Here is a 23,356-nt window from a genome sequence, read left to right on the forward strand (position 1 = left end):
AGCCCATACAACATAGAAGCAATGCATGACCAACATCTACAGACAATGCACAGAGATGTAAATGGGAAGTGTCCACTGCCGACTCGCCCACAACCCGCCATGATACACCAAGATGAAAGGGAAATCAAAAAAAGAAAGGAAAGAAAAAAGAACAGATGAAGAGGAGGAGGAGGAAGGGAGATATTCGCCCATTCGGCCATCGGCCATCGCCCGTCCTCATCAATCAGTAGACAAGTTCCAAAGACCATCCCCGAGGTAATGGCACTCCTCCATAACAGGACCCTTCCCCTTCTCCTTGATTTCCGCTGTACCCTCGACCAAGACGCCCACGGCACAAGCCTCCGTCTTGCCCTCGGCCATGACGATGACGGGCTCGCCCTTTTTCAACTCGCGGCTCCACCTCCCGTCCTCGTCGGGGCCCTCCTCGCCCTCGGGGACGTCGCGCGGGGCGGGGAGCCTTCCGCCGGCGCTGGTGAGGCCGGGGGCCATGAGGGTGGCGCCGGAGAGGACGAAGCGGATGGCGCCGCGGTCGATGCGGATGGAGGGGAAGGCTTGCGGGAAGCGGTGGACGAGGCGGAGGTGGGGGAGGAGGTGGTCGACGTCGTCGTGTTCCCAGAAGAGGGGCTCGCCGTCGAGGATGTACAGGGTGCAGCGGTCCGGGAGCTTCATCTGCTGGAGGGAGGCCTTTTTGGAGATGATCTCCTCCATGTAGGGGGCTAGGAGGGGGTAGGATTCGAGGACGGATTGGCGGATGCCGCGTTGTACGGAGGATTTGAGCTTGGATTTGGGGGACGGGTGGAGTCTGGTGGGAGTTTCATTAGCATTGCTTCTGTGTCTGTATTGCCTCGTGATTCCCTTGGTTGATATTGGGATGGCGGGGTAGAAGGGGAAAAGAGAACGGGCAAGGAGAGAGGGAAAGGGATTTTTTACTCTTTCTTGAACATCTTGGCGAGCGTTCGAGAGTGTTGGTCCAAGCAGTGTCGGGTCGGTTTTCAAAGTTATCTTGGGAGATTGATTTGGGTATCGAGTTTTTCTCACGAGCAGCAAGGTTGATCGAATGGAGGTGAACGTTGAAGGTGCGCAAGGTGCAGTGTGCCAGCGTGGTTAGGATAGTGGGGTGGTTGACCGTGCGACAGAAATTGCCCCGCACTAGTCCTGGGCTGTCCACTGTACCGTGACCTCTTGATGGCGGGGTAAATACCAGGTATGCGATAATGGAGGTAAATCACGAGGTCAGGCCGACTGGAAAGGTACGGAGTACGTACAAAGTACAGTTACGAATAGAGTAGATAAAAAAGAGATATTATTTGCCATGACGCTACGATTAAAAAGTTCTCTCTACGAATCTGACGAGAGACTATTCAAAGACCATCAACCTCCCGCGGATCCGTCGAGCAGGCCCTCAACCGTGCACAACATGAGACACGGTGCCATCCTCATTGACATGGACGTTGAGACGGTTGGGTTTGTAATCCTTGGTGACCATCATCCCCGGTTGGATGATGCGGTGCTCTTCGGGGAGGTCTCTCTTGCAGAAGCACTGCCATCTGGGTTAGCCGACGTAGACTCTGGAAGCCAAGACGATAAGGGAGGTCCCCACAATCTCATCGGACTTTTCATCGTCTAGCTTCTTTCCCACAAGCTTATTCGACCACTCCGTAGTCTTGTCATCCGACTGGGTGGTGACTCCTGGTACGACGAGGGGCATCTTGGATGTGGCTTCGTGATGTTCAAATGTCTGTGTGTTGAGGGACGATATGATGTGAGGAGTCTGAATTCCGCGAGGGTAAGGAGACGGGAATATATGTATCTGCTTGGTGTTTGTGAGACGAAAAGGTTGGCTCTGGACTGAGTTACAAGGTAAGCGTGTGCGAGAGTCCGGCGATGACGACGATGGCAACCAGGAACATCATGAGTGGCGGCGTGATGGATGACGTAGAAGTCAGCAGGGTGGGGAACAAATGTTCGGTGACAACTGGCGACAAGCGGAAACTGGACATCGGCAAGCCCCTCCCCTTACCACCGGACCGCCTCCGATCTCCACGTGTCCGAGTGTACGAAGTACGTGGTGTACATGCACTTGCTACGTTATATAGAGCCGGAGGAGTCGTATCTGATCTGACCAACGTGGTTCTATGGAACGCGCTCTTCCGATTTCATTACCTTTGACCCGTCCGAGGAATTCCTAGCTGAACCCAGCCAGCCGGTCCCGTACCCGGATCCAACACGGACCCAGTGCCTCTGGCACGCGACTCTACGTACCTGTGCCTGCACTAGCAATAGTACAGTACATACGTGTTGGTACCTACCATGGTGGGCCATCCGAATTTTCTCTTTATCCCCGCTGGACCCCCACCGAAGAACAAAGAACGGAAAAAAAAAAAAAAAAAAAAAAAAAAGCTCAACGCACGCGACGCGACACAACACCGGGAACCGTGTCCTAGGGCCAGCCCTCTTACACCAATTCTCGCAACCATCTTCAACAACAACCGGCAGGCCCGGCTAGCTCAATCGGTAGAGCGTGAGACTCTTACAAGAGATCACCATCTCAAGGTTGTGGGTTCGATCCCCACGTCGGGCTCAATTCCTGACGAAATCCTCGGGTCCCTTCATTTTTTGTTTTTGCCTTTTCTTTTTTTTTTTTTTTTTTTTTTTTTTTTTTTTTTTTTTTTTCCTCCTTCTATCTTCCCTCCCGGGCTGGATGTATTGTAGTTGACTTGCGCAAGAGGTGTGAATCTGCAACCACAATAATAAGCATCACAACCTCTTCTTCATCCTCGATCGAGGAGGACAAACACTGCCCTTAGCAGGACACACAGCCAGTATTACACATAGAACGTACGCCGCAGAACAAGCACACAAAACGGAGAATAATTGGCATGTTTCACAGTTTGCTCTCGCCATTCAACTCGTCTCTGGTCAGATATATATACAGCCCTCTAACACACACCGAGTCGGTCCAACGTCTTTCCTACTCTGCCTCATCTTGAATTCCAAATCCCGAGTAGCTTTTGTTATAGAGGTGGAAACGGAAACCAGATGAAATGCAAACATGCCTCGAATCGGCTGTCATGGACACAGTCTAGGAAAAACAGCACGTTTTGTTTTCCTCAGCAGGCAGAAGGAGAAACCCCTACTGCCGCTCATGCGGACCTTCTTCTGGTAAAACCTCTCTCTGCCCGTAGTCAAAGGATAGACTGAACCAAAAAAGCCATACAACTTCAGCAAGGATGCAAAAAAGAAACGCCCAGGCGATCGACCAAACAAGCGCAGACACATGGATACCAACGACGGGCACAGAAAATCAACGCAAAGGAACAACGAAAGACACAGCATCCAGCTCAGCCGTGCAGGCCGCAGGTGCGCTGCTTCATCAGCTCGCGTCTCTCCTTGTCCTTGGCGCTATCCCACGTGATAAACTCGTGCAGCCCGTGGCCCGCCGGGACCATGGGCAGGACCGGCACCTTCTTGTCCGTCACCACCTCGAGCAGCGCGGGGCCGTCCGACTCGATGAGCCACTTGAGCGCCTCGGTCGTCTCCTCGGGCTTGACGAGCTTGCGGTGCTGCACGCCCATGGCGTCGGCGAGCTTCATGAAATCCGGGTTGACCTGGTGCGTGTGCGCGTAGCGGTCCTCGTAGAAGAGGTTCTGCCACTGCGTCACCATGCCCTGCTCCTCGTTGTTCAGCACAATCACCTTGACGCCAATGTTGAACTGCGCCGCCGTCGACAGCTCGGTCAGCGTCATGTTGAACGACGCGTCGCCGTCAATGTCGATGACGAGCGCGTCCGGCCGCGCCACCTTGGCGCCGATGGCCGCGGGGAGCCCGAAGCCCATGGTGCCGAGGCCGCCCGACGTGATCATGGTCCGCGGGTGGCGCCAGCGGAAATGCTGCGCCGCCCACATCTGGTGCTGGCCCACGCCCGTCGTGATGAACGTGGTGTCCTTGCGGTGCGCCGTGAGGTTGCTGAGCTCCTCGATGAGCGCCTGCGGCTTGATGAGCCCGGACCGCTCCGACCGCTCGTAGTCGGACAGCGGCCAGCGCGCCTTCCATTCGTTGATCTGCCCGAACCACGCCTTGCGGTCCTCCATCGTCTTGGCCTCGACCTGCGGGATGAGCACCCGCAGGTTGGTCCCGACGTCGCCCTCGACCGCCTCGGTGGCCTCCACCACCTTGTTGATGTTCTTGGGCATAATCTCAAAGTGGACGATGCCACCCCGGCCCTCGGCCGCCGCCGCCTTGGCCGCCGGCGCAAACTTGGGGATGTTGAGCGTGACGCGGTCGTCGAACCGGGCGCCCAGGGCGATGATGAGGTCGGACTCCTGGATGGCCATGTTGGCGTAGGCCGACCCGTGCATGCCGAGCATGTGCAGCGACTTCTCGTCCAGCTCGTCGAACCCGCCCAGGCCCTGGAGCGTGGTGGTCACGGGGATCGACGTCTTGTCGGCGAGCTCCTTGAGCGCCGCCGGACCGCCCTCGGAGAGGACGATGCCCTGGCCGGCGTAGATGATGGGCTTCTCCGCCTTGTTGATGAGCTCGGCCACGCGCTTGATGGACGAGTCGAGCTGCTTCTTGGTCAGAGCCATGGCCGCGCGGGAGGCGGCGCTAGGCAGAGCCGGGAAGGCCGAGTCGGTGGGAATGGCGCGGCGGAGGACGCTGGCGGTGACGTCCTTGGGCAGGTCGACGAGGACGGGGCCCGGCCGGCCGGATGTGGCGATCTCGAACGCCTCGTTGATGCGACGGGGAAGCTCGGTGATGTTCTTCACCATGACGTTCCACTTGGTGCACGACCGGCTGATGCCGATAACGTCGGCCTCCTGGAAGGCGTCGCTGCCGATGGCGGTGGTGACGACCTGACCGCAAAAGACGACCATGGGCGTTCCGTCCGACAGAGCGTCCTGCATGGGGGTGATGACATTGGTCGCGCCGGGGCCCGACGTGACGAGGACGACACCTGGCTTGCCCGAGGCACGAGCGTACCCTTCGGCCATGTGGCCGGCACCCTGTTCGTGCTTGGGTAGGATGAAGTCGAAGTGGGGAGAGTTGTAGATGGCGTCGAAGACGGGGAGAATGGCGCCGCCAGGGTATCCAACTGTAGGTGTCGCGTGTTAACAATCTGCCAGCTAGAAGGCGAGGGGAAGAGAGAGTTTGTGTGGGTGTGGGTGTGCATATGTCTGTGACAAGTGGCAACTTACAAATGTGCTTAACATTCTGCCTCAGCATCATCTCGTGAAAGATTTCACCACCAGTCTTGCCAATGAACCTAGAATCGCGGAATTGTTAGCTCGCGGCTCGTCGTATGCGTTTTCTTTCCAGCGGGAAGGCGGTGGAGGGCAACGTACGACTCGTCCATGTCGGGGGCACGGCGGTTGACGAGAGGTTCGACATGGCTGCGTTGGTCGGTTTCTCTGTTGAAATTGGATGCTGGAGAACTTCTCACTTCTCTGTTATGGCGCGGCAAGCCCAAATTAGTTATCTAGAAATCCACGGACAGGACTGGCATTGGACATACGGAGCTGGTGATGACGCGGAGGTGGATTGATTCCTCACTTCAGAGGGAACCTTCTTGGCGGACTGGAGGGCGGCAACGGCGGTAGAGGAGGTGAAGGAGCGGGCGACGTCGGATCTTTGCGCCACGGCCCTGAGGGCACGGGTGGCATTACGGCTTCGGAGCATCATGGCGAGAGGTGATGGGCGAGTCGGAAGTGCGGCAGTCGGGTTGAAGAGGGAGTATGGGGAAGAAAAGGCGGCGAGAAAGAAGAGAAAAGGGTATAGATGGGTGAGAAAACAAGAAGAAAGAAAGTAATCAAGGCCTACAACATAAACTGGAGATGTCGTAGACGCGCCCCGAGGGAATTGAACCTGAAAGGCTCAAAGAGAACCGGGGGACAGGACAGGAACAGTATGACTGTGTTGTTGGTGACAAGACACAAGACAAACTGAAAGTTCAAAGACCAGCCCCATCGGAGAGACCAAGGGAAAAATATCGACGAGCGGTGACTGTGTCCCGGGGTGCTGAATGTGGGGTGTTCGGCACAGGCACGGGCCAACTCTCCTCCTTGTCCTAGGCGATATCGGCCCATCCATCCACTTTGCAAAATTCTTTCCAATGAGCGGAAGGACCGTTTCTGGTGGGTCGGTTCTTCCGTTTCTGATTGGGTGGCCGGCACGCAAGAAAGAGGCAAGAGGCAAAGAGGCAAAGTCTCGACTCGGGAAGTGTAGGATGACTCAGCGGAAGCCACTGTGGGGGAGGAGTAAACTTTTTTAATTTAATTTTTATTCTTATTTTTTATTTCCCGCCTTTTTTCAACCCTTCCACAGGCCATGTGAATCAGGACGATTCGAGCCGTCGCTTTTGCCTCCATCAATCGAGCCGTCAATGTGCCTGGTACAACGACACTAGGTACAACGTGTCGCAATCGTGTACTCACTTCACTGCAAAGCCGAATTGGTTAGAATTGACTAATCTCATCGTTGTTCCTTCATCTCGTCATAGGAGCTACAAAGTCTCGATTCGTTTTTTTGTTTTTTTACAGTTGCAAAGACTGTCCACATCCGTTCATCGGCATCATGATCATGCCTTGCGTCCAAGGAGTCTATTTCTGGTGCTAAAATGCATCTCCCCTGATATTTCACACCCACCGAGCGTCGCGACAAGTGGTCTAAACATCCCCTCCCAACCCCTTCATCACTGCAACGGCCCGCTTCGCAAGTCTGCCGGTCATGTCATCCTCGCCCGCGTGTTCCTCAAATGCGCGGAGCCAATACTCCCACCGCTGGACGCTGTAACCCCCGGGACCGTCAAACTTGCTTCCTGGCCGAAGAGTCCGCTGGTCTGAACCGGCATACTCCGGCGTGTCCACGACAAGCTGCCAGATTCGCGGTCCGCCATGGATCACCCACAACGCGGCAGCAGCCACGAGCAACTTCTCCTCTTCGGACTGCTGCGCCTTCTCCTCGAGTGCCGAGCGCAGCTGCCACAGCGCGAAATCCCATCCCTCGATAAGGTCCCCGCTCCATAGAAGCGCTATGAATGCTTGCGTGCTCAGGTAGGCGTCCTTCTCCGCTTGAGACGGTGGCCCTCGCGTGGATGTGAATTCAGGTGCTGTCACGGGGTTGTGTCAGATCATACATGAACTTTTCTCGCAAGCATCGGGAAGTGGGGATGGACGTACGGCCAAAGATATCACGGAGGCTCCAACCTAGCATATGGAGTCGATCAACCGTCTCCTCGTCACCCTGAGATTGTAAGAAACGGCACTGGCGAGGGAGGGCCAGCGCGCGCGAAATTAGGGATGACATACAGCCTGCTGTGTGACAGTGGTCTTGGTAGAACGAGCGAGGCGGTCGACCACACGCACGAGCTTGACCAACGCAGGGTGATCGTGGGGTATCTGCTTGGCCATGCCAATGAGGACGTTATAAAGCGACCAAAGTGCATCTGCCTTCTGCTCAGGGTCAAGGCTTGTCGGCAACATAGTTGCCACGACGGACGAGGCAGTCGCGTCGGCCGATACTGTAGACCCTGGCTCGAGGAAGGTTTTAATCGAGTTGAAGGCGTTCAGACCATCGGGCGTTTGGTCTTCAGGTTGAGAACTGAGCGACAGCGCCGGGGATTGCGCGTGATAGGATGTCATGGTGAGGCCGGTTTGTTGCGCCTGGAGATTAGCGGATGAAGCCTGAGATACAGAGAGTAGCCTAGAGAAGCTGGAAGCAGCGGGATAGCGCCGAGTTGTAAGAAAGGCCAGGAAAACAGGGCGGGAAGAAGAGTGTACTGAAGAAAGAAAGGGACGAAAAAGGCGTTGATACGTGTGCATTCGACTGAAGATGCCGCTTGAAGTGAAGAGGGAGCCTGTTGAGGGAGTCGTGCCCCGCCTCCAAATGCCGCTGCCATTGAGGCCGCTCGCCCACGTCACGTGGGGCGGATATGGTTCCGTGCATGACGTACCGGACGCCGTTGCGCGACAAGATGGTTCTTCTTCTACTTAAACGCCCACCTTGCTATTCCACTTCACTCATTGCCCTTGTGAATAGCGAAAATACCGCAACGGCCCGCAAGTCCCAGCACGACATCTTGCGAGCTCTTACAGACCACAATAGCTCCCACGAACCTCGACCGGAACCACGGGTCAAACAGCGTCCAAACAGCATGTAGGGACGCCTGTGCCTTCTAAAGAGACGGCGAACTGACACTCTTGCCGTTGCTGTGTATCTGGCGTGGCGTGAGGGCAGTAATTGTTTCCCCTAATCCAAACCTTCCTCCTTTCTCTTTGGTACGGTCGTTGAGAAGATATCGCACTCGCCTCACAGTCTTACTTCCACTGCGACATGTTCAAAGTCCGGGTATTCTCTAATCTTCAACTGGACTTGTTGATGACCCTTCGACCGAATATGTGTCAAACACAAACTCCTCCAACTCTCGAAACGCCGCCTCGAGATCATGGTTGACAATGATCTTATCGTACACACCCGTTTGGGAAAAGTCGAGCTCGGTTCTGGCCCGGGCTAGCCTTCTCCGAATACTCGACTCGTCCTCGGTACGTCGTCCCCTGAGTCGTTCTTCGAGCACAGTGATATTCGGTGGTCTGATGAAGATATATCGGGGGTTGATCTGGGAGTCTGCCTTTAATTGTTCGCTCTGTAACTGCTTGATGCCTTTCATCTCAATATCGAGCAGGACAACTAGGCCCTTGGCTGCTTGGTCGACCACCGTCTGCTTGCTGGTGCCATACAGATTGCCGTTGAACTCGGTATATTCTATAAACGTGTCTTTCTTGATGAGGGACTCGAACGTATCGCGCGAGACATAGTAATACGTTATTCCCTCGGCCTCGCCTGCTCTCGGTGCACGGGTTGTGTGCGATACGGTTATTGCGAAGGTCCCGGGGTGCGCAGCCAGAAGCTTCTTGCAAAGTGTACTTTTGCCGACTCCAGAGGGTCCAGAAATGACAATAGGCCGGCGGTCAGACGGAGCTACGCTCGTGTGTCTGTGGTCACCGGCGAACGGTGTGCTTCCCAAATGACTACCGGTCATCAGTACTGATTGCGAAAGCGTGAAGTGCTACGAGTCTGTGATGAGTATGAACCGTCTTGCGCTATATCGAACGTTCCGTTGCGGGCTTACGAAGTATGGTTGGTGAAATGGAGGATGGCCGTAAGAACTGTCCATATACACAATTTATGTGCCGAGTACAGTCACTGGGCAAACATTCCGACGGATGTTTTACTACCACCAATATACGAAGTACGTGTTGAAGGTTAAATCCGTCGATATCCTTGCCAAGTCCCTGTACTTTGGAGGACAATGTTGGCGGGGCCTAACAGGCTTCTTCTTCGGTCCAGAACTGGAAGAGTAAGAATACTCAAGGTATTGCTACTTGTCGTAAACTTATCGTAAAGTGGCTAAAAAAAAGTACGAACATGGTTTTGACGCTGAAACTATCTGGTCGGAGTCGCGTATTGATTGGCTGGCGATGTCTCTCGATCTTAGGCGCCGTTATTGAAACCTGTCGCTTCATTTCCATTTATGTTAGGAGATGGAATGGACAGCAGACGAAAAGAAAAAAGAACAAAAAAGTCAAAGGAGACTTCAGAAGAAAAGAATGGACAATCCGCGAATCGAACGCGGGACCTTCAGCATGCTAAGCAGACGTTATACCACTAAACCAATCGCCCATTGGATGTTGTGTTGGGAGTGGGCCCGTGGTTGTGGTATATCACTCTTCCCACCACGCGGTACGTGACACTCCGGGGAGTCGAGCTTTGAAGTGAAGCATGCAGCATAACAAAAAGCAAGTAATAAGTTGACTTGATCGAATCAGTAACTGGTCTCTGTCTGTAGACTATTTTGATGTTCGGACCAAGCAGTGTAAAAAATAAACTTAACGATATCTGAAAATGGCGATAGTCTAGTATGGGCATTCTGGGACGGCGTACGTCAGTCACGTAGACACTGAGTTTAGGCTTGATATGTTGGTGGCTTGAAAGGGAAACTGTAAAACGGTATAGTCGCTTTGTACAGCGCTTTGTAAAATAGAAGGCAGTTATGTTAAGAAGGGTGAAGGTGGCTGGCTGTTGTAAACACCGCCGCGGCAACCAGGAAAGAACCCTCCTTCCCAGCAATATCACTCCTGGGTTATAGTGATACATACCAGGGACACTATCTATACTGTGTGCGCGATATAAATCCAACGGAACAACACGTCATTACTATAAAACCACAATAATGTGGTTGGTAGTTCTGTGAGCCCTCGCGTTCAGATCAGCATCAACCATCAGCATATATAGTACTGCCATTGCATATATATCCAGAAAGACCTACTGGTAAGTATAATCACGCGCGCACACGATCCAGGGCCCCTCTTACAGGGTATCAATGTTGATACTATCCCTAGAAACTGGGGCATGGATAAGCCTTGGGGGCAGGCGACGCAGATCGCCTGGGAGAAACACATCTCCTTTAACAACCTCGGCCCCCTATGGCATAGGCCACGCCGTGACTCTGATTCGGTCAAGTATATCCTCGCACGTCAAGCCAGAGACAAACGTCATCTGAAAAGGAAGATGGATGAGACGACCATACTCAACTTTAAGCTGCCGCAAGACAATGTCAACTCAAAGGACCCGAAAAAGAACCAGAACACTCAAAACGAAGATGAGCATATCGTCAAAAGAACCGCCAACCAGATCATCAAGTACAACAGGAAGTTCAAAGCGGCTGGTGGCCGCCTCGACGCAATGGAGGGCCCGCCGCACTTCTCGGTCATCTTGGACAAAGCCGGCAGTGATAGCCATCCTCTGTTCCGCCCCATCTCCCAGGGTCTCATGAACCGCAAGGGCCAGGTTACCAATCACTACTTAGGCCACCAGCCCGGCGACTACATCTTCGTGTACCGAAACATGCCCTGCTTGCCCCGAAATGACAGGCGTGTCTGGGTATACGAAGGCCAGGTGCCCTACACCCAGGATCTATACATTAATCGTCTCCGGCAGGAGGCTCTTCCAGACGCCATCCTCATGATCGTTACGTTGCTCGAGTTCAACCATCGGGACCCGGCAAGCCTGTCACCGACGACCAAGCGCTGGCTGACCAGCAGTGATCAAGTCTTCTGGTCGCCCAAAGAGTGGGAGGCCCTCTACCTCTTCTGGAAGGAGAAAGTACCCAATGACCGTAAGGCGGCCTACCGCGCCGTCCTGCATCGATCGTCCCGGATGCGCGAATTCGGCTGGCTCCTCTGGCAAATCCGCCTCGTGTTCCCGGTCGAGGAAGCGCTGGGCCCCATCCTCGGAATCCTCGGGAAGGGCATGAAGACGGTGCTCATGCTAGCTGCGCTGCACGAGAGAGACGAAGAGAAAATCGCACGGAGCTTGCTCTTCGATGAAGACGAGTGTTCGCGGACCATCAGCCACGCGGATGACGGGAGCACCTACAGCGCGAAGGATTGCAACGGGCCTGACATGGAAGAAACCCGGAGACGAGTGCTGGTGTACACGGGCGACGGCAATGTCAATCTCGAATCACCATGCCACAGCCAGCCAGAGAGATTCTCTGGATTTGACGAGATACCGTCGTCGTCGTCGTCGTCGCATCATGCAGGGAGTGGCACGGGCCAGGCCGAGGGTGGTGTGCGTTGTGGACCCGCACAGGACCGAGGTTTTGCCGTCCAGGAGCTGTCAAGCCACAGGCGCCTCCCCGGGCAGAAACAGCCACAGTGGGAACCGTGCGAGTACCATGCAGGGCTCAATTTTCAGCTGCGTCGCCGACCCTACACCCTTCCCGGCGACTCGTCCTACATTCACGCATTCTACAACCTGAACAAGGCCAACTACACCCGCGACCACGGCTTTTACCCGGACCCCAAGCACCTGGGTCACAGGTTCCCGAAGCAAGTCAATCTCGGCTCGGCCTTGTGCGCTATCGAGCGTATCAAGACGAAATCCGATCGCAAGGAAACCCTACAGAACGCCGAAACGGCCCCTGGCACTGCTGCATCCGACTCGCCGTTGCTGTCGACATCGTCTCATTTTGCAGCCCCCAGTGTTCCAGCAGTTGCAAGTACCGAAGGTGTCGACGCATTTCGAGCCCTCGCGACTTCTCGTACATTTCGTGCCCCAGACACGGGCCGCAGTCAGGTACTCCAGAACAAGCGAGAAAACGAGCACGCCAACACCTCCCAAGCTCTTGCACCCCAGACCCGTCGTTCGTTGGAAGAAACCGACCAGGACGATAGCCAGCATCGTCCCAGAAAACTTCGGAAACTCAATTGAAGCCACTGGGTGCCCAGACGATACCATACTGTACCGTCCGTGATTGCCGACAGACAGTGCTTCTCAACCCATCACTCCCGACAATTTCCGTCTCTATCCCCTCCGGAGCCTTTACATCCAACTAACGATGCCTCTGCCTTTCTCCCTCGGCGGCCTGCTGGCCCGCCCCACGGTGACTGCACCTCTCGGCGGCACCACCACGACAACGTCCCTCCAAGCACTATTCCCCAACATCTTACGCGCCTTTTCGACGACGCCTGCCCCGCAGAAGCGGAAGAAGAAGAGCAAGGAGTCCCCCGGCTACGAGTTCCGCCACCGCGTGGCCAAGCTCCGCGGCAACCTGCACGGCTATGCGCCTCCCCCGCTCCGCATGGCCCGTAACCGCTGGCTCCGGCACTGGACCATCCACCGCGCCTGGCAGCTGCACCAGCGCCGTGCCCGCGAGGCGCTGGAGCGCGAGCGCATGCGCATGTACCAGGGCATGCACAACGCCTGCGAGGAGCTCCGCGTCACCGAGGGCCCGGGCCTCAAGAGCGAAGGATATCTTTACCGTGTGGCGCAAGAGAAGAAGGGCCTCTATGGGCTCCATGCCGTGCCGATCGAGTATGCCCGCCCGCAGACCGAGACGCCGGCCCGGGTTGCCTGGGACCACGATTGGAAGCGGTAGAAGATGGAACCTGACGACGTGGGAAAAGAATTGCAGGCTGTGTGTATGATGGAATGGGAATGTTCTGAAGCTGCTCTTCTTCCCGCGTCTTTTCTTTTCTTTTCCTTTTTTTGTCGCCTCAACTGGACCTTTCCCCCCTATTGTTCTTCTTGATTGTGTTCACACAGAGGCTTCTTTCGGCCACGAATGGTGCCATGACGGAACATACTCTTCTCTTTCTGGGCTGTCCAAGCGTGGTCTGGCTCAGACGAGAGACTTGTATGGACCGAGGCCGAGGCTGAGGCTAGTTATTTTATGCTTTGGTGTTCTTCATTTCCTTTCCATGTAAAAGTATTCTAGAGGAACAAGGGATTGGATGCACTCCGAGGCCTGCATTGCCATGAATGTGGTGTGGCGCGATGGACTGTAAAACGAAAAACAAAATACAATCAGATGATAATGTAAATCCCAATGAAAAATCAAGGAGAGCAGACCATCCAAGCTATGTCGCCTTGTTCCCCAACACCATGAAGTAGAAGCGTGATTAGCTTGGCTAGATATGTCAACGACCTTTCCATCCTCCGTTGCTATGATGTTTCTGTTTCCCTTCCCAAGCTCCCCGTATTATCCTACACTGACTGGCCGTGACTGCGGAAGAGATGCTCGTAGTATGAGACTATGATCGCGGATCTCGCATTTCGATATATCCTGACATGGGTGCGCATGTCTGTGGTAGTTGGCTGTCCACGACGGACCGTTCTCGTACGTCGGTACTGCAAGCAGACTCCTCTGGCATTTAAACGTGATTATACCACTCCACTTTCTCCGGCAGGTCTCTTCGATACTCGAGATATTATCCGTGTTTGATGCGAAACCTCATCCCAGCAAAGAACATCGAGTTTCCGTTTCTGTCTTCTTCCAACGGTAGTGTGCCTGGGAGTTCCCAATATGTTGTTGAAGCCGGCAGCGTAACTGTTGCTACCGCGCATTACGTTAGATTGGAACGTTCTTCTCCTCGTATATTCCCCCCTCTTCTTCTTTTTTCCTCTCTATTTCACAGAATGACGCAGCACCCGGCTCCCTCCCCCTTCTCAAAAGTCAGGAGGGCGGCTCGGGTAGCGGCCTCGAAGACGTCGTCGACTCCCTCCCCGCTGAGGCTGGAGCACTCGAGGTATTTCCGTGCGCCGATCTGCTTGGCGATGGCGTCGCCGTCTTGGGTGGTGACGAAGCGTAGGGACTTCTTTCGCATCTCCTCGACTGCGACCGGGTCTTCGCGGAGGTCCTTCTTAAGGCCGACCAGGATGATGGGGACGTTGGGGCAGAGACGGCTTGCTTCTTCTATCCACTGTTTCGAAGGGAGGGAAAGATATAATTGTTAGTGGTTTGTCGTTTTGCCTTGAGTAGTGTGGCAGCATGTCGCCCCAGAAAGAGTGAGCGAGAGACAGGCACGGACGGACGCACCTTGTGTTTCACGTTATCGAGCGAGTCTGGGGTGTCGATGGAGAAACCGATGAGAATTACGTGGGCTTTGGAGTAGGCCAAGGGCCGTAACCTCTCGTAGTCTTCCTGGCCTGCGGTATCCCAGAGGGCGAGTTGGACGGACTTGCCGTCTACCCTGCAATCTGTCACATAGTTCTCGAATACGGTGGGAATCTGTTTTTCGGCCGTGGTAGGGTCAGAATGGTTGTCGGGTCGAGGAAAGGGGAGGGCAAGGAAGTTGACTGACGTAGTGCTGTAATGCGTCATGCGAGTTAGCAGAGCTCCCATCAGGGAAACAGGGGGAAGAGGTGAGCGGAGTGGACATACCGTTGGGAAGTATCCTAGAGTGAAGACGCTGAGTAAACTCGTCTTTCCACAAGCACCGTCGCCGATGATGACTAGTTTTCTGTGTTTGGGACATGGGACAGATCAGCAGGCCGCACAGCATCGATGATGCTAGGTAGCATGGCGAAAGAGGGGGATGGGCGGCAATGAGAGCGCCGATGGGACCAACCTCCGGATAACGTTTTGAGGACTTGAGCTCGCCATGGTGGACGTGGTAAAGAGGATGACGGAAGAGACGGAGAGGACGACGGAGCCACTCGTTAGGATGATCGGAGGGCGAGACGGGGCGGGAAAGTCGGGACACGGCTAGTTGTCGTTGAGATAGGGGGTCAATTGGTAGGCGGGCGGTATGCGTGGCGTTGGGCTTTGGGATGTTGACCACGAGTGCAGGAAGAGGAACTTTGACGTAGGTAGGTATATAAGACTGGCGTTGAAAAGGAATAGTCGTCGAAAAAGGGCGAAAATGTACCAGGGCCTATGATTGAGCTTGGACGACGGGCCAGAGAACAGGGGGATAGGCGGGATAGGCCAGGTGGGATGGGTGTTTAGGCAGTGGTGGGCAATACGCAGACAAGGAGCAGATGCCGGGATGAAACGAGGGAGGACTTTTAACTCTCTCGTCGAATCTGGAACGGTCGAACAGTATCGGTAGGCTGACAATGGGGGAAGACGACGGGTGGGATTGCCGTGATGGTAGATGTGATGGAATTCCGATGGCGTTGCGGATTTGGGAGGGAGGGAGAAATGGTCAGAGGGATTAATGTAAAACGGTAGACAATTGACGTGCATAAATAAAATAAATACACGAGAGGATTGAAGAACAACGATATCGACAATAAAAGCCGGGCTAGATGGCGCGACGAGGGGACGAAGCCAGCCGCATCAGAAAGAGGCAAAAGGGCCGAAGCGTGGTCGTGGTCGAAGTAACGGTTTCCTAATAAACGACCGTCGAAGTACGAAGTATCCCGTAAGGGTACCTGTAGTAATAGTTCGGCGCAATTGTCCCCTTTTTTTCCGGGGGAGGCGCCGTTGGATTGGATACGAAGTACAGACACTGTACACTGAGTACTCCTGTACGCTGTACACTACCAGGTACGACGAGCTGACCCTTTTTGGTCCTATTCTGTGCCCCTTTAAACCCACGGTAGCCAAGTTTACAAGCTTATTCGAGGACCGTTTAGCTCTTTCCCTTCCCAAGAGGGAGACTACTCCGTACGCTTTTCTTCTTCGAGCCTGGCGACACGAGAGCACTCGCGACACGAGGAAGTCTTGCAAGGGGTTTCTTTTTTTGGGTCCTTGGACGACACCTGGGTCCCACCAGCTATAGGACCTGCGTTTCGTTTGAAATCACTTGGCGCGGAGTATTCTAAGGTGGACGACGGTCAGCTCTCGACAGCGTACGGCAACGACAGCTCCGATGCAGTGGGACCGTCTAGGACCTTTCAGGACTATTCCGCAGGGCTCTTGCCATTCCCTTCTCTGAGGTGGACGGCCGGGGGATTTCCACGCAGCTCGTATGTTGGTCCTTATGTGGGAATGAATTCAGCGGCGGCATCATCTTCAGAGAGCACAAACATGGGAGAGCGGTCGAAATAAGGGATACGGGTGATCAGCAAAGAGGTTAACAGTAAGCTTGGCCGTCCGCATTTTGGCGGCCAGCTATGCCGGCAGCCGCGTCGTTTGGGCTTCTTCGGAGCCGTCGAAGGGGTGAAAGAAAATGTAGCCTGCCTGTGTCGCCTTGTATTCGTACATCATATAATCATATGATTACCCATCGTACATCCCACAGTACGCAGACCTCTTACGGGTGCCGAGTTGCTGTCGCAGTTGATTGATTTCCCAGTTACTGGACGAAACAAGTGAGTTTCACCAAGCAGCGCAAGAGACCCGCGCCGCATTGGAAATAGCGGCGACGGGGACCTGAAGCAGGAGTCCACTAGGAACGATGTATATCGTCGTGCGCTTAACGGACGTATAACAGGACTCTTCTGTGACGTCGTCCAGAAGACACGATATTAGGATGATCAGTCTGTTGACGAGGTATGCGTCCTCTAATATAATACCTTGCATTCCTCGCTGCATCGACTCGCTGCCCGCCGAAAATCAGAGGTGAAAGCGCGGCATGTCCACACGTACTTCGTAGAGGTAGCTTACATAAGCGACGCAGGGTGAAGACAGGTGCCGCCTACTTAGTACTTTAAAGGCATCACGATAATAGGGATCTCTGAACCGAATGTTTCCAGAGACTGAAAAAAATAAAGAATGGCTTCGAAATAGTTCATGTAGAATTAGAGAGAATACCTAGGTAGGTAGATAGGGTGCCTTAGATATCACGGGCAAAATAGTAATTAAATCGCAGCCAGGTATACTTCGTACGAAGTATAGGTACTGACAACATGTACCTTGAGGGCCGATGCGGTACTTGCTTTGAAACAGGTATAGGGACAAAGACGTAGATAATACGTCGCATAGGCGAGCGCATAAGAGACCAGCGAATATCGTCTTGGATTTACTTCGAAACTCAAAAGAGGTGTGAAGCATACGAATATAACCCACTGCTGCTTCGTATTCTTCGCGAAGTTTCGGTTGTGATGATACGCGTAGGAAGAATCTACTATACTGCAGTGAGAGAACTGTCCATGGGAGGGAGTGGTACAGGTACTCGATAACAATGCCGAGTACTGAGTACATTTGAAGCCTTACGTCAGGCTAGGAACTACATACAACGTAGGTACCTAAAGCAGGCAGGAGCAGGCTGACTGGGCCCCTTTCAGGGCAGGCACCGGAACGGTCACGTGGAACGAATTCTGATTGACGGACAGATGCAAGGCCCTGCTTTCGGGCGGGCTGGCAAGTACCCTTCCCGAGCGGCTGCACCAGAAAGTGACTTCCAAAGATGTTCCTCCACCGAAGCAAACACCACCTCTTCTTTCGTCTCGCATCTCCCTCTTTATTCTAGTCCTTACGTCTTCTACCGCAACCAAAAAACTCCCCCCTCCGAGGTCCTACCACCAACATCCATCTTTACCAGCATCCTTTCTTCCTATTATCCATTTCTAGCTTGAGACATCCCGACGCGTCTCTATCCATCCGCTCTGGTCTTCCGTCTCCACCACTTGTGAGTTTCTCGCCTCGTTCGTCGTCATTTCTTGGACTGCACCCACCCCGCCTACCGCATCACGTCCCCCCTCTCCCCCCGGGGTCATTTCGTCCCATTCCCATCTTCGAAGATGCGATCCTACTGCGCCGCTATACATTACAACACATCGTGCCTTGGTCTGCTGGGCCGTGCCTCTGTCTCTGCCATTGCCTCTGCCTCTGCCCTTACCCTTGCCGCCTCGCCACAATCCACCGCCGGGGGGAAACCGAACAATAACTGCTGCCAGCATCGCCCTAGCACTCGTCATTGAACAATTTTGGAACCCCCACACTGACCTGACATTCTTTTGATTTTCACCTTGGCAGCCCGACGGCGTTTTTTATCTTCTTAACCCGACCACCTCCCGCGACCTGAGCTAGACCAGTCCTGCTCCCTTCGCTCATGGTATCGACGCCCCGTCGCTGCACCCCGGCAGATCTCCGACATGCCTGCCAACAAACGCTCGTCCGCACTCCAGCCGCCCGACTCTCCTAACACCAAGGCCACCGCTCGCTACACAAACAAAGATGGCTCCAAGATGATTACCGTACCTAAGGGCACCACCCCTTCTACCGAACCGTCCCAACCTCCGACTCCTACTCCCTCGGCCTCCAAAGCCGCCGCATCCTCGCAACCGATCCCCACTCCCGGTAACGTGGCCGGCGACGCCGCACAACAAGTGAATCGTAAGAAGGCCAAGAGACGCGCAAAGGCGGCCGCCAAGGCTGCTGCTGCCGCCGAGGCGGCGACGACGACCAACACTGCTGGCGAGAGGGGTATGAACGGCCACCCTCAAGCGGCCTCTGGCAAAGCACCTGCCTCAACACCGGCATCGGCAAAGCACCAAATTGCACCCGACCCCGAGTTGACTGATGACGAGGAGGAGCATCATGCCCACGGCCAGCAGCACCACCACGACCAAGAGGATCATGCTCGTACCAATGGCAACAATAACAACACCAGCAACAGCGCGGCCACAGCGACGGCGACGTCTGGCAAATCCAAGAAACACAAAAAGAAGAAGAAGAAGAGTCACCACCACGACGGCACATCCTCGCTGGGTGATTCTCAACTCGCCAGCCCGTCGCCATCCAGCTCTCAAGCCCCCGCCTCGGCCTCGGCGGCACCACGCGGCCCCGGCATCTCCAAAGAAAAGATCTGGAACACCAGTTCCCAGGAAGAGCGGGAGCGCATCAAGGAGTTTTGGCTCGGTCTCGGCGAAGAGGATCGCAAATCTCTCGTCAAAGTCGAAAAGGACGCCGTCCTGAGGAAGATGAAGGAGCAGCAGAAACACACCTGCAGCTGCACCGTCTGCGGCCGGAAACGCATTGCCATCGAGGAGGAGCTGGAGGGACTCTACGACGCCTACTACGAGGAGCTCGAGCAGTTTGCCAACCAGGCCGACGGCCCACCCTTGCCGCGCGATTTCCCCGTCCGACCGTCTCGCTTGCCATCGGCGTACCTCCGGCAACGGCCCTCGAGGGGCCGCATAGTCGAACACGTCGGGGACGACGACGACGAGGAAGACGAGGATGACTACGAGGACGACGAAGAGGAGTACAGCGACGAGGAGCTCGACGAGGATGATGAGTATAGTGTTGACGAACCGCCGGAGGACGTCCACGTCCACCCGCACGACCGTGACATGGCAGATTTTCTGACCTTCGGAAACAGTCTGCAAGTCAAGGGTATGAAGATTCTCGACCTCCTGCTGCGCAGCTATGGTAACATGGACTTAGGCGGCATACTAACCGTGGCGGACGATCTGCTCAAAAACGACGGAAAGCGTTTCATCGAGATGATGGAGCAGCTGGCCGAACGTCGCATGGCTCGCGAAGAAGACGCCAAGGAGCACCTCTCCCGCGCATACGGCCACCCCGCAGCCGCCGCCGCCGCCGCCGCCGCTGCTACCGCCCCGTCCGCGGCATCCGCCACTTCCTCCAACGCGCCCCCGCCCAACGCCCCGAACGGCGGCGCGGCTTACCCCCCGACGCTCGGCGGTCCACCGCCGCCCGACGACGAGTACGAGGATGAAGACGATGAGGAGGAAGAATACGAGGACAGCCAGGATGATGAGTACGAGGATGAAGAAGTGAGCTCCTCTCATCACACCCATGACCATGGGCACCATTCCAGTACTGAGCATTACTGTTGCCACCATCAGGATACGATGACCGAGGAACAGCGAATGGAAGAGGGTCGTCGCATGTTCCAAATCTTCGCCGCTCGCATGTTTGAGCAACGCGTCTTGACGGCCTACCGTAACATGGTCGCCCAGCAACGACAGAACAAGCTCCTCGAGGAGATCGACGAAGAGAGACGCCTAGACGAGCAGCGCAAGGCAAAGAAGGCCAAGGACGCCCAGAAGCGCAAGGACAAGGCGGCACTTAAGAAGCAGGCGCAGGCCGAGGAGCGCGCCCGCAAGGAGGCCGAGCGGGCCGCCGAGGAGGCCGCACAGCTCGAAGAGCAGCGACGGCGAGCCGAGGAGCAACGACAAAAGGCCGAGGAGAAACGACGCAAGAAGGAGGAGCAGAAGAGGCTCGAGGAGGAGGAGCGCCAACGCAAGGAGGCCGAGCGGCAGAGACGACTACAGGAGCAGGAGAAGAAGCGGGCCGAGCAGGAACGCAAGGCGCGCGAGGCCAAGGAGCGAGAGAAGAAGGCCAAGGAAGAGGCACGCCAGCGCGAGCGGGAAGCCCGGGAGCAGAAGGAGAAACAGCAGCGGGAGAAGAAGGAGAAGCAGGAGCGGGAAAGGCGGGAGAGGGAAGCCAAGGCCAAGGCCGCCGAGCGCGAGCGCGAGGCCAAATCCAAGGCCAAAGCGGCGGCGGCGGTGGCGGCGGCGGCAGCGGAACGGGAGGCCAAGGAGCGTCAGAGACAAGAGGAACAGACGGCGGCGGCGGCGGCAGCAGCCGCAGCAGAGAAGGTGGCGGCAGCACAAAAGGCGACCGGTGCGGCAACAACGTCGTCCACGTCGGCCACGCCCGGCCACGCCCCTACGCCCGCGTCTTCTTCTTCCTCCTCGCAGCAACTACGGCGGCCATCACACCAATCCGTCCCGGTACCGAACGTGGCCAACGCGCCGGCCCTCCCGACGGCGGTCCTACCGCAGCATCCATCCAACCCGGCGGCCTACGCATCGCCCAAGGTGCACGTGGCCACACCCGTTCTACCCAAGGTTCCTACACCGATCCGCCCCAGGAATGCGGCGACGACGCCACAGTCGCAGCATGAAATGGGCACAGGCGGCGGGCCTCACACATCCCAATCCAACCAGCATCCTTCACCGCATTCGGCGGCGGCGGCGGCGGCACAGCACAGCCCTGCACCGATACCGTTCGCGCTCCATCTGCAGACGCAGCAGTACTCACCGCATCAACAACAGCAGCTGCCGCGGCGCAAGGGAAGCGGAATTCTCCCGCCGGGGATGGCGGCCACGGCGCAGACACCGTCTTCGGCGTCACCTCCCATCAACGGTAGAAGTTCGGCAGGCATTCCCATGGGCCCATACGGGGTTCCCCCAGGCATTCCTCATCCTCCCGGATTCAACATGCCACCGCCGGGGCTGCACCATCGATTCCCGCAGGAAGCCATGTTCTCACCGCCCAGCAGTTACCGTCCTCCCGGGATGATGACGGGCCCTCCAGGGCTCAGCACGCCCGGCGGAAGGGGATTCCCCATTCCGCACGCACCCCCGGGCTTCTCGCAGGCCTTCAACGACCCCATACCGGTGTCCGGCCCGCCGCCGGCAACGCACACACGACAACCGTCAGGGTCCGGTGGGTTTGACGCGGGACTGGCCGGACCGTCTCAGCCGATCAGCAGGCCATCGCCTATCGGTCGACCGGGCAGCATCGTACACGGGCAGGGCACAGAACAGGCGGACGACGCATCCAACCAGCACCTCGGTAGCAGCGCCTTGCTGGACGACTCGGAGGAAGCGACGGCGGCGGCGGCAGCGGCGGCGCGTCAACGGCACCACGCCCCCGGGCTGCGACAGGGTTTCCCTGGTGCACCGTTCGGTATGGACGCTGGATTGCACATGCCGAATAACCTCTGGGCGAACCCGGCGCCGTTTGCGCCATTCGGAGCACCACCCGGTCTGGGCAACCTGGGCAACCTTGGCAATCTAGGCAATCTAGGCAACCCGACATGGGGCAACAACGGGCTCGGACAACTCCCGTCAATGGCACCGATGGCGCATCAGCTTCGCACGGCCGGGAATCCGCGATCGGTCGCGGTGCGTCTTCTCCTCTGCCAAGCGTGTCAGGAACTGCAAGGCCAAGGCGGCGATGGCAGCCAGGCGGACGGAGGAGGCGTGACGGACCTGGAGGCGGTACTGGCCAAGATGGACCAGCTCAACCGGATAGAATTGGTCAGTCGCGAGGCCATCACCGAAGGGGAGCTACTCGATCTAGCGGACACGGAGGGAACGCCGCAGAACGGTGGCGGGTCTTTCGAGGTACTGCGCGACAGCAAGGGGCCCGGGAAGCACACGATCCGATGGGTGCCCGATGCCGGGACGGATGGGCCGCAGCCACGGCGGGCAGTCGGGGAGATTGGCAGCCCCGTCACGGGATTCAGCCACCCTGCGGCGGTTCCCTCGCGAGGAGGGCCATAGGAGCGTCCATCTAGCAGGGGACCATCGCCAGCCGCTCCCCCGTCGACGTCTGAGCTCGGACTGACGCCAGCGGCACGGAAGACGACAACATGTACACCGGCACTGGGATCGATATCGGAGACGGCCGTTCACCCGCCGGTTTCGCAAGCTGGTCCCGTGTTCTCGACGGAGAAACGGTTGCTCTTCCGGGCGCTATGTAAAGGGATGGAGTCCAGAGTCCGGCGGACGGGCGATGCTGAAGCGGCGGAATGGCTGAGGAGCGTCGGATGGAAAGGGACTTGAGAAAGGGGAAAAAAGGGTTGAGGGGGGAGGAATCCACGTTTGCGCAGTCTTATTTCAGTCGTCTTTCTTTGTTTGCCTTTCGTTTTACTTGCCGCTATGACTGCCCAACCCAACATTTCCACCCCCTCCCCTTTCTTAGTCTTTTACAGCGTAAGAATCCCGAAAAAAAAAAATAACAGCGCATTACCTTTTTTTTTTTTTTTCTGGTTTTTGGGGGCGGGGTTTTCACGATAGAAGGCCGCCTTTATGAACAGCGACTGGGAACGAACACTTTTCGGGGATTCACATTGGCGTCTGTCTGTCAGCTCTCAACCCTTTCGGGACGGAAGGGAAACGAAGATGGATGGGGTCTTTTGGTGAGTCGGGAACTGAGTGGAGGAGCGAGAGGAAGTTGTATCGAGTCGTCTGTAGTGTATGCTAGACGAGGCGAGCGACGTCGATTCGGCGTGGCTTGCTTTGCGTGTAGTCAATAGAGAACGTTGCGAGCGGGTTTCGGTGTGTAGTAGTGTATACGTGGTGCATCGTCGACTTGAACTGATCGTGTCAGATATGTTTAGAAACACTTCTCGTTGGCGGATATTCA

General features: G+C 56.0%; 8 protein-coding genes and 2 non-coding genes across 10 annotated transcripts; 3 read left to right on the forward strand and 7 right to left on the reverse strand.

The window, feature by feature from the left end:
* Window positions 1-219: 219 nt before the first annotated feature.
* On the reverse strand, window positions 220-944 carry ACRALDRAFT_1055642 (uncharacterized protein; the record flags this gene model as incomplete). The annotated part of the gene is made up of 2 exons (XM_071015858.1): window positions 220-802; window positions 931-944. The coding sequence occupies 2 exons, from the start codon at window positions 942-944 to the stop codon at window positions 220-222; spliced, it is 597 nt and encodes a 198-aa protein (XP_070877975.1).
* Window positions 945-1,270: 326 nt separating this feature from the next.
* Window positions 1,271-2,031, reverse strand: ACRALDRAFT_1062046 (uncharacterized protein). The gene is made up of 2 exons (XM_071016525.1): window positions 1,601-2,031; window positions 1,271-1,540 (listed from the first exon to the last, which is right to left on the reverse strand). Exons 1-2 carry the CDS (start codon window positions 1,706-1,708, stop codon window positions 1,403-1,405), a joined length of 246 nt encoding a protein of 81 aa, XP_070877976.1. The 5' UTR covers window positions 1,709-2,031; the 3' UTR covers window positions 1,271-1,402.
* Window positions 2,032-2,496: 465 nt separating this feature from the next.
* ACRALDRAFT_t78 lies at window positions 2,497-2,581 on the forward strand. The gene has a single exon. It is a non-coding gene; the product is annotated as a tRNA-Lys (tRNA).
* Window positions 2,582-3,341: 760 nt separating this feature from the next.
* On the reverse strand, window positions 3,342-5,679 carry ACRALDRAFT_1069115 (uncharacterized protein; the record flags this gene model as incomplete). The annotated part of the gene is made up of 4 exons (XM_071017634.1): window positions 3,342-5,092; window positions 5,196-5,263; window positions 5,343-5,408; window positions 5,513-5,679. 4 exons carry the CDS (start codon window positions 5,677-5,679, stop codon window positions 3,342-3,344), a joined length of 2,052 nt encoding a protein of 683 aa, XP_070877977.1.
* An 800-nt stretch (window positions 5,680-6,479) lies between these two features.
* Window positions 6,480-7,831, reverse strand: ACRALDRAFT_1062048 (uncharacterized protein). Its single transcript, XM_071016526.1, has 3 exons — window positions 7,305-7,831; window positions 7,176-7,239; window positions 6,480-7,105 (listed from the first exon to the last, which is right to left on the reverse strand). The coding sequence occupies exons 1-3, from the start codon at window positions 7,635-7,637 to the stop codon at window positions 6,663-6,665; spliced, it is 840 nt and encodes a 279-aa protein (XP_070877978.1). The 5' UTR covers window positions 7,638-7,831; the 3' UTR covers window positions 6,480-6,662.
* Window positions 7,832-8,000: 169 nt separating this feature from the next.
* ACRALDRAFT_1062050 (uncharacterized protein) lies at window positions 8,001-9,116 on the reverse strand. The gene has a single exon (XM_071016527.1). The coding sequence runs from the start codon at window positions 9,032-9,034 to the stop codon at window positions 8,351-8,353; it is 684 nt and encodes a 227-aa protein (XP_070877979.1). The 5' UTR covers window positions 9,035-9,116; the 3' UTR covers window positions 8,001-8,350.
* Window positions 9,117-9,603: 487 nt separating this feature from the next.
* On the reverse strand, window positions 9,604-9,675 carry ACRALDRAFT_t97. Its single transcript has one exon. It is a non-coding gene; the product is annotated as a tRNA-Ala (tRNA).
* Window positions 9,676-12,394: 2,719 nt separating this feature from the next.
* Window positions 12,395-12,934, forward strand: ACRALDRAFT_2040998 (mitochondrial 54S ribosomal protein mL40; the record flags this gene model as incomplete). The annotated part of the gene is made up of 1 exon (XM_071021114.1): window positions 12,395-12,934. The coding sequence occupies one exon, from the start codon at window positions 12,395-12,397 to the stop codon at window positions 12,932-12,934; it is 540 nt and encodes a 179-aa protein (XP_070877980.1).
* Window positions 12,935-13,967: 1,033 nt separating this feature from the next.
* On the reverse strand, window positions 13,968-14,941 carry ACRALDRAFT_2040999 (uncharacterized protein; the record flags this gene model as incomplete). The annotated part of the gene is made up of 4 exons (XM_071021115.1): window positions 13,968-14,258; window positions 14,375-14,566; window positions 14,720-14,798; window positions 14,907-14,941. The coding sequence occupies 4 exons, from the start codon at window positions 14,939-14,941 to the stop codon at window positions 13,968-13,970; spliced, it is 597 nt and encodes a 198-aa protein (XP_070877981.1).
* A 3,380-nt stretch (window positions 14,942-18,321) lies between these two features.
* ACRALDRAFT_2052315 (uncharacterized protein) lies at window positions 18,322-23,270 on the forward strand (the record flags this gene model as incomplete). Its single annotated transcript, XM_071021643.1, has 1 exon — window positions 18,322-23,270. One exon carries the CDS (start codon window positions 18,322-18,324, stop codon window positions 22,489-22,491), a length of 4,170 nt encoding a protein of 1,389 aa, XP_070877982.1. The 3' UTR covers window positions 22,492-23,270.
* Between the last annotated feature and the right edge of the window lie 86 nt (window positions 23,271-23,356).

This window comes from Sodiomyces alcalophilus (genome assembly GCF_042370955.1).
Source record: "Sodiomyces alcalophilus JCM 7366 unplaced genomic scaffold ACRALscaffold_2, whole genome shotgun sequence".
In the NCBI taxonomy this organism is placed as follows: domain Eukaryota; kingdom Fungi; phylum Ascomycota; class Sordariomycetes; order Glomerellales; family Plectosphaerellaceae; genus Sodiomyces; species Sodiomyces alcalophilus.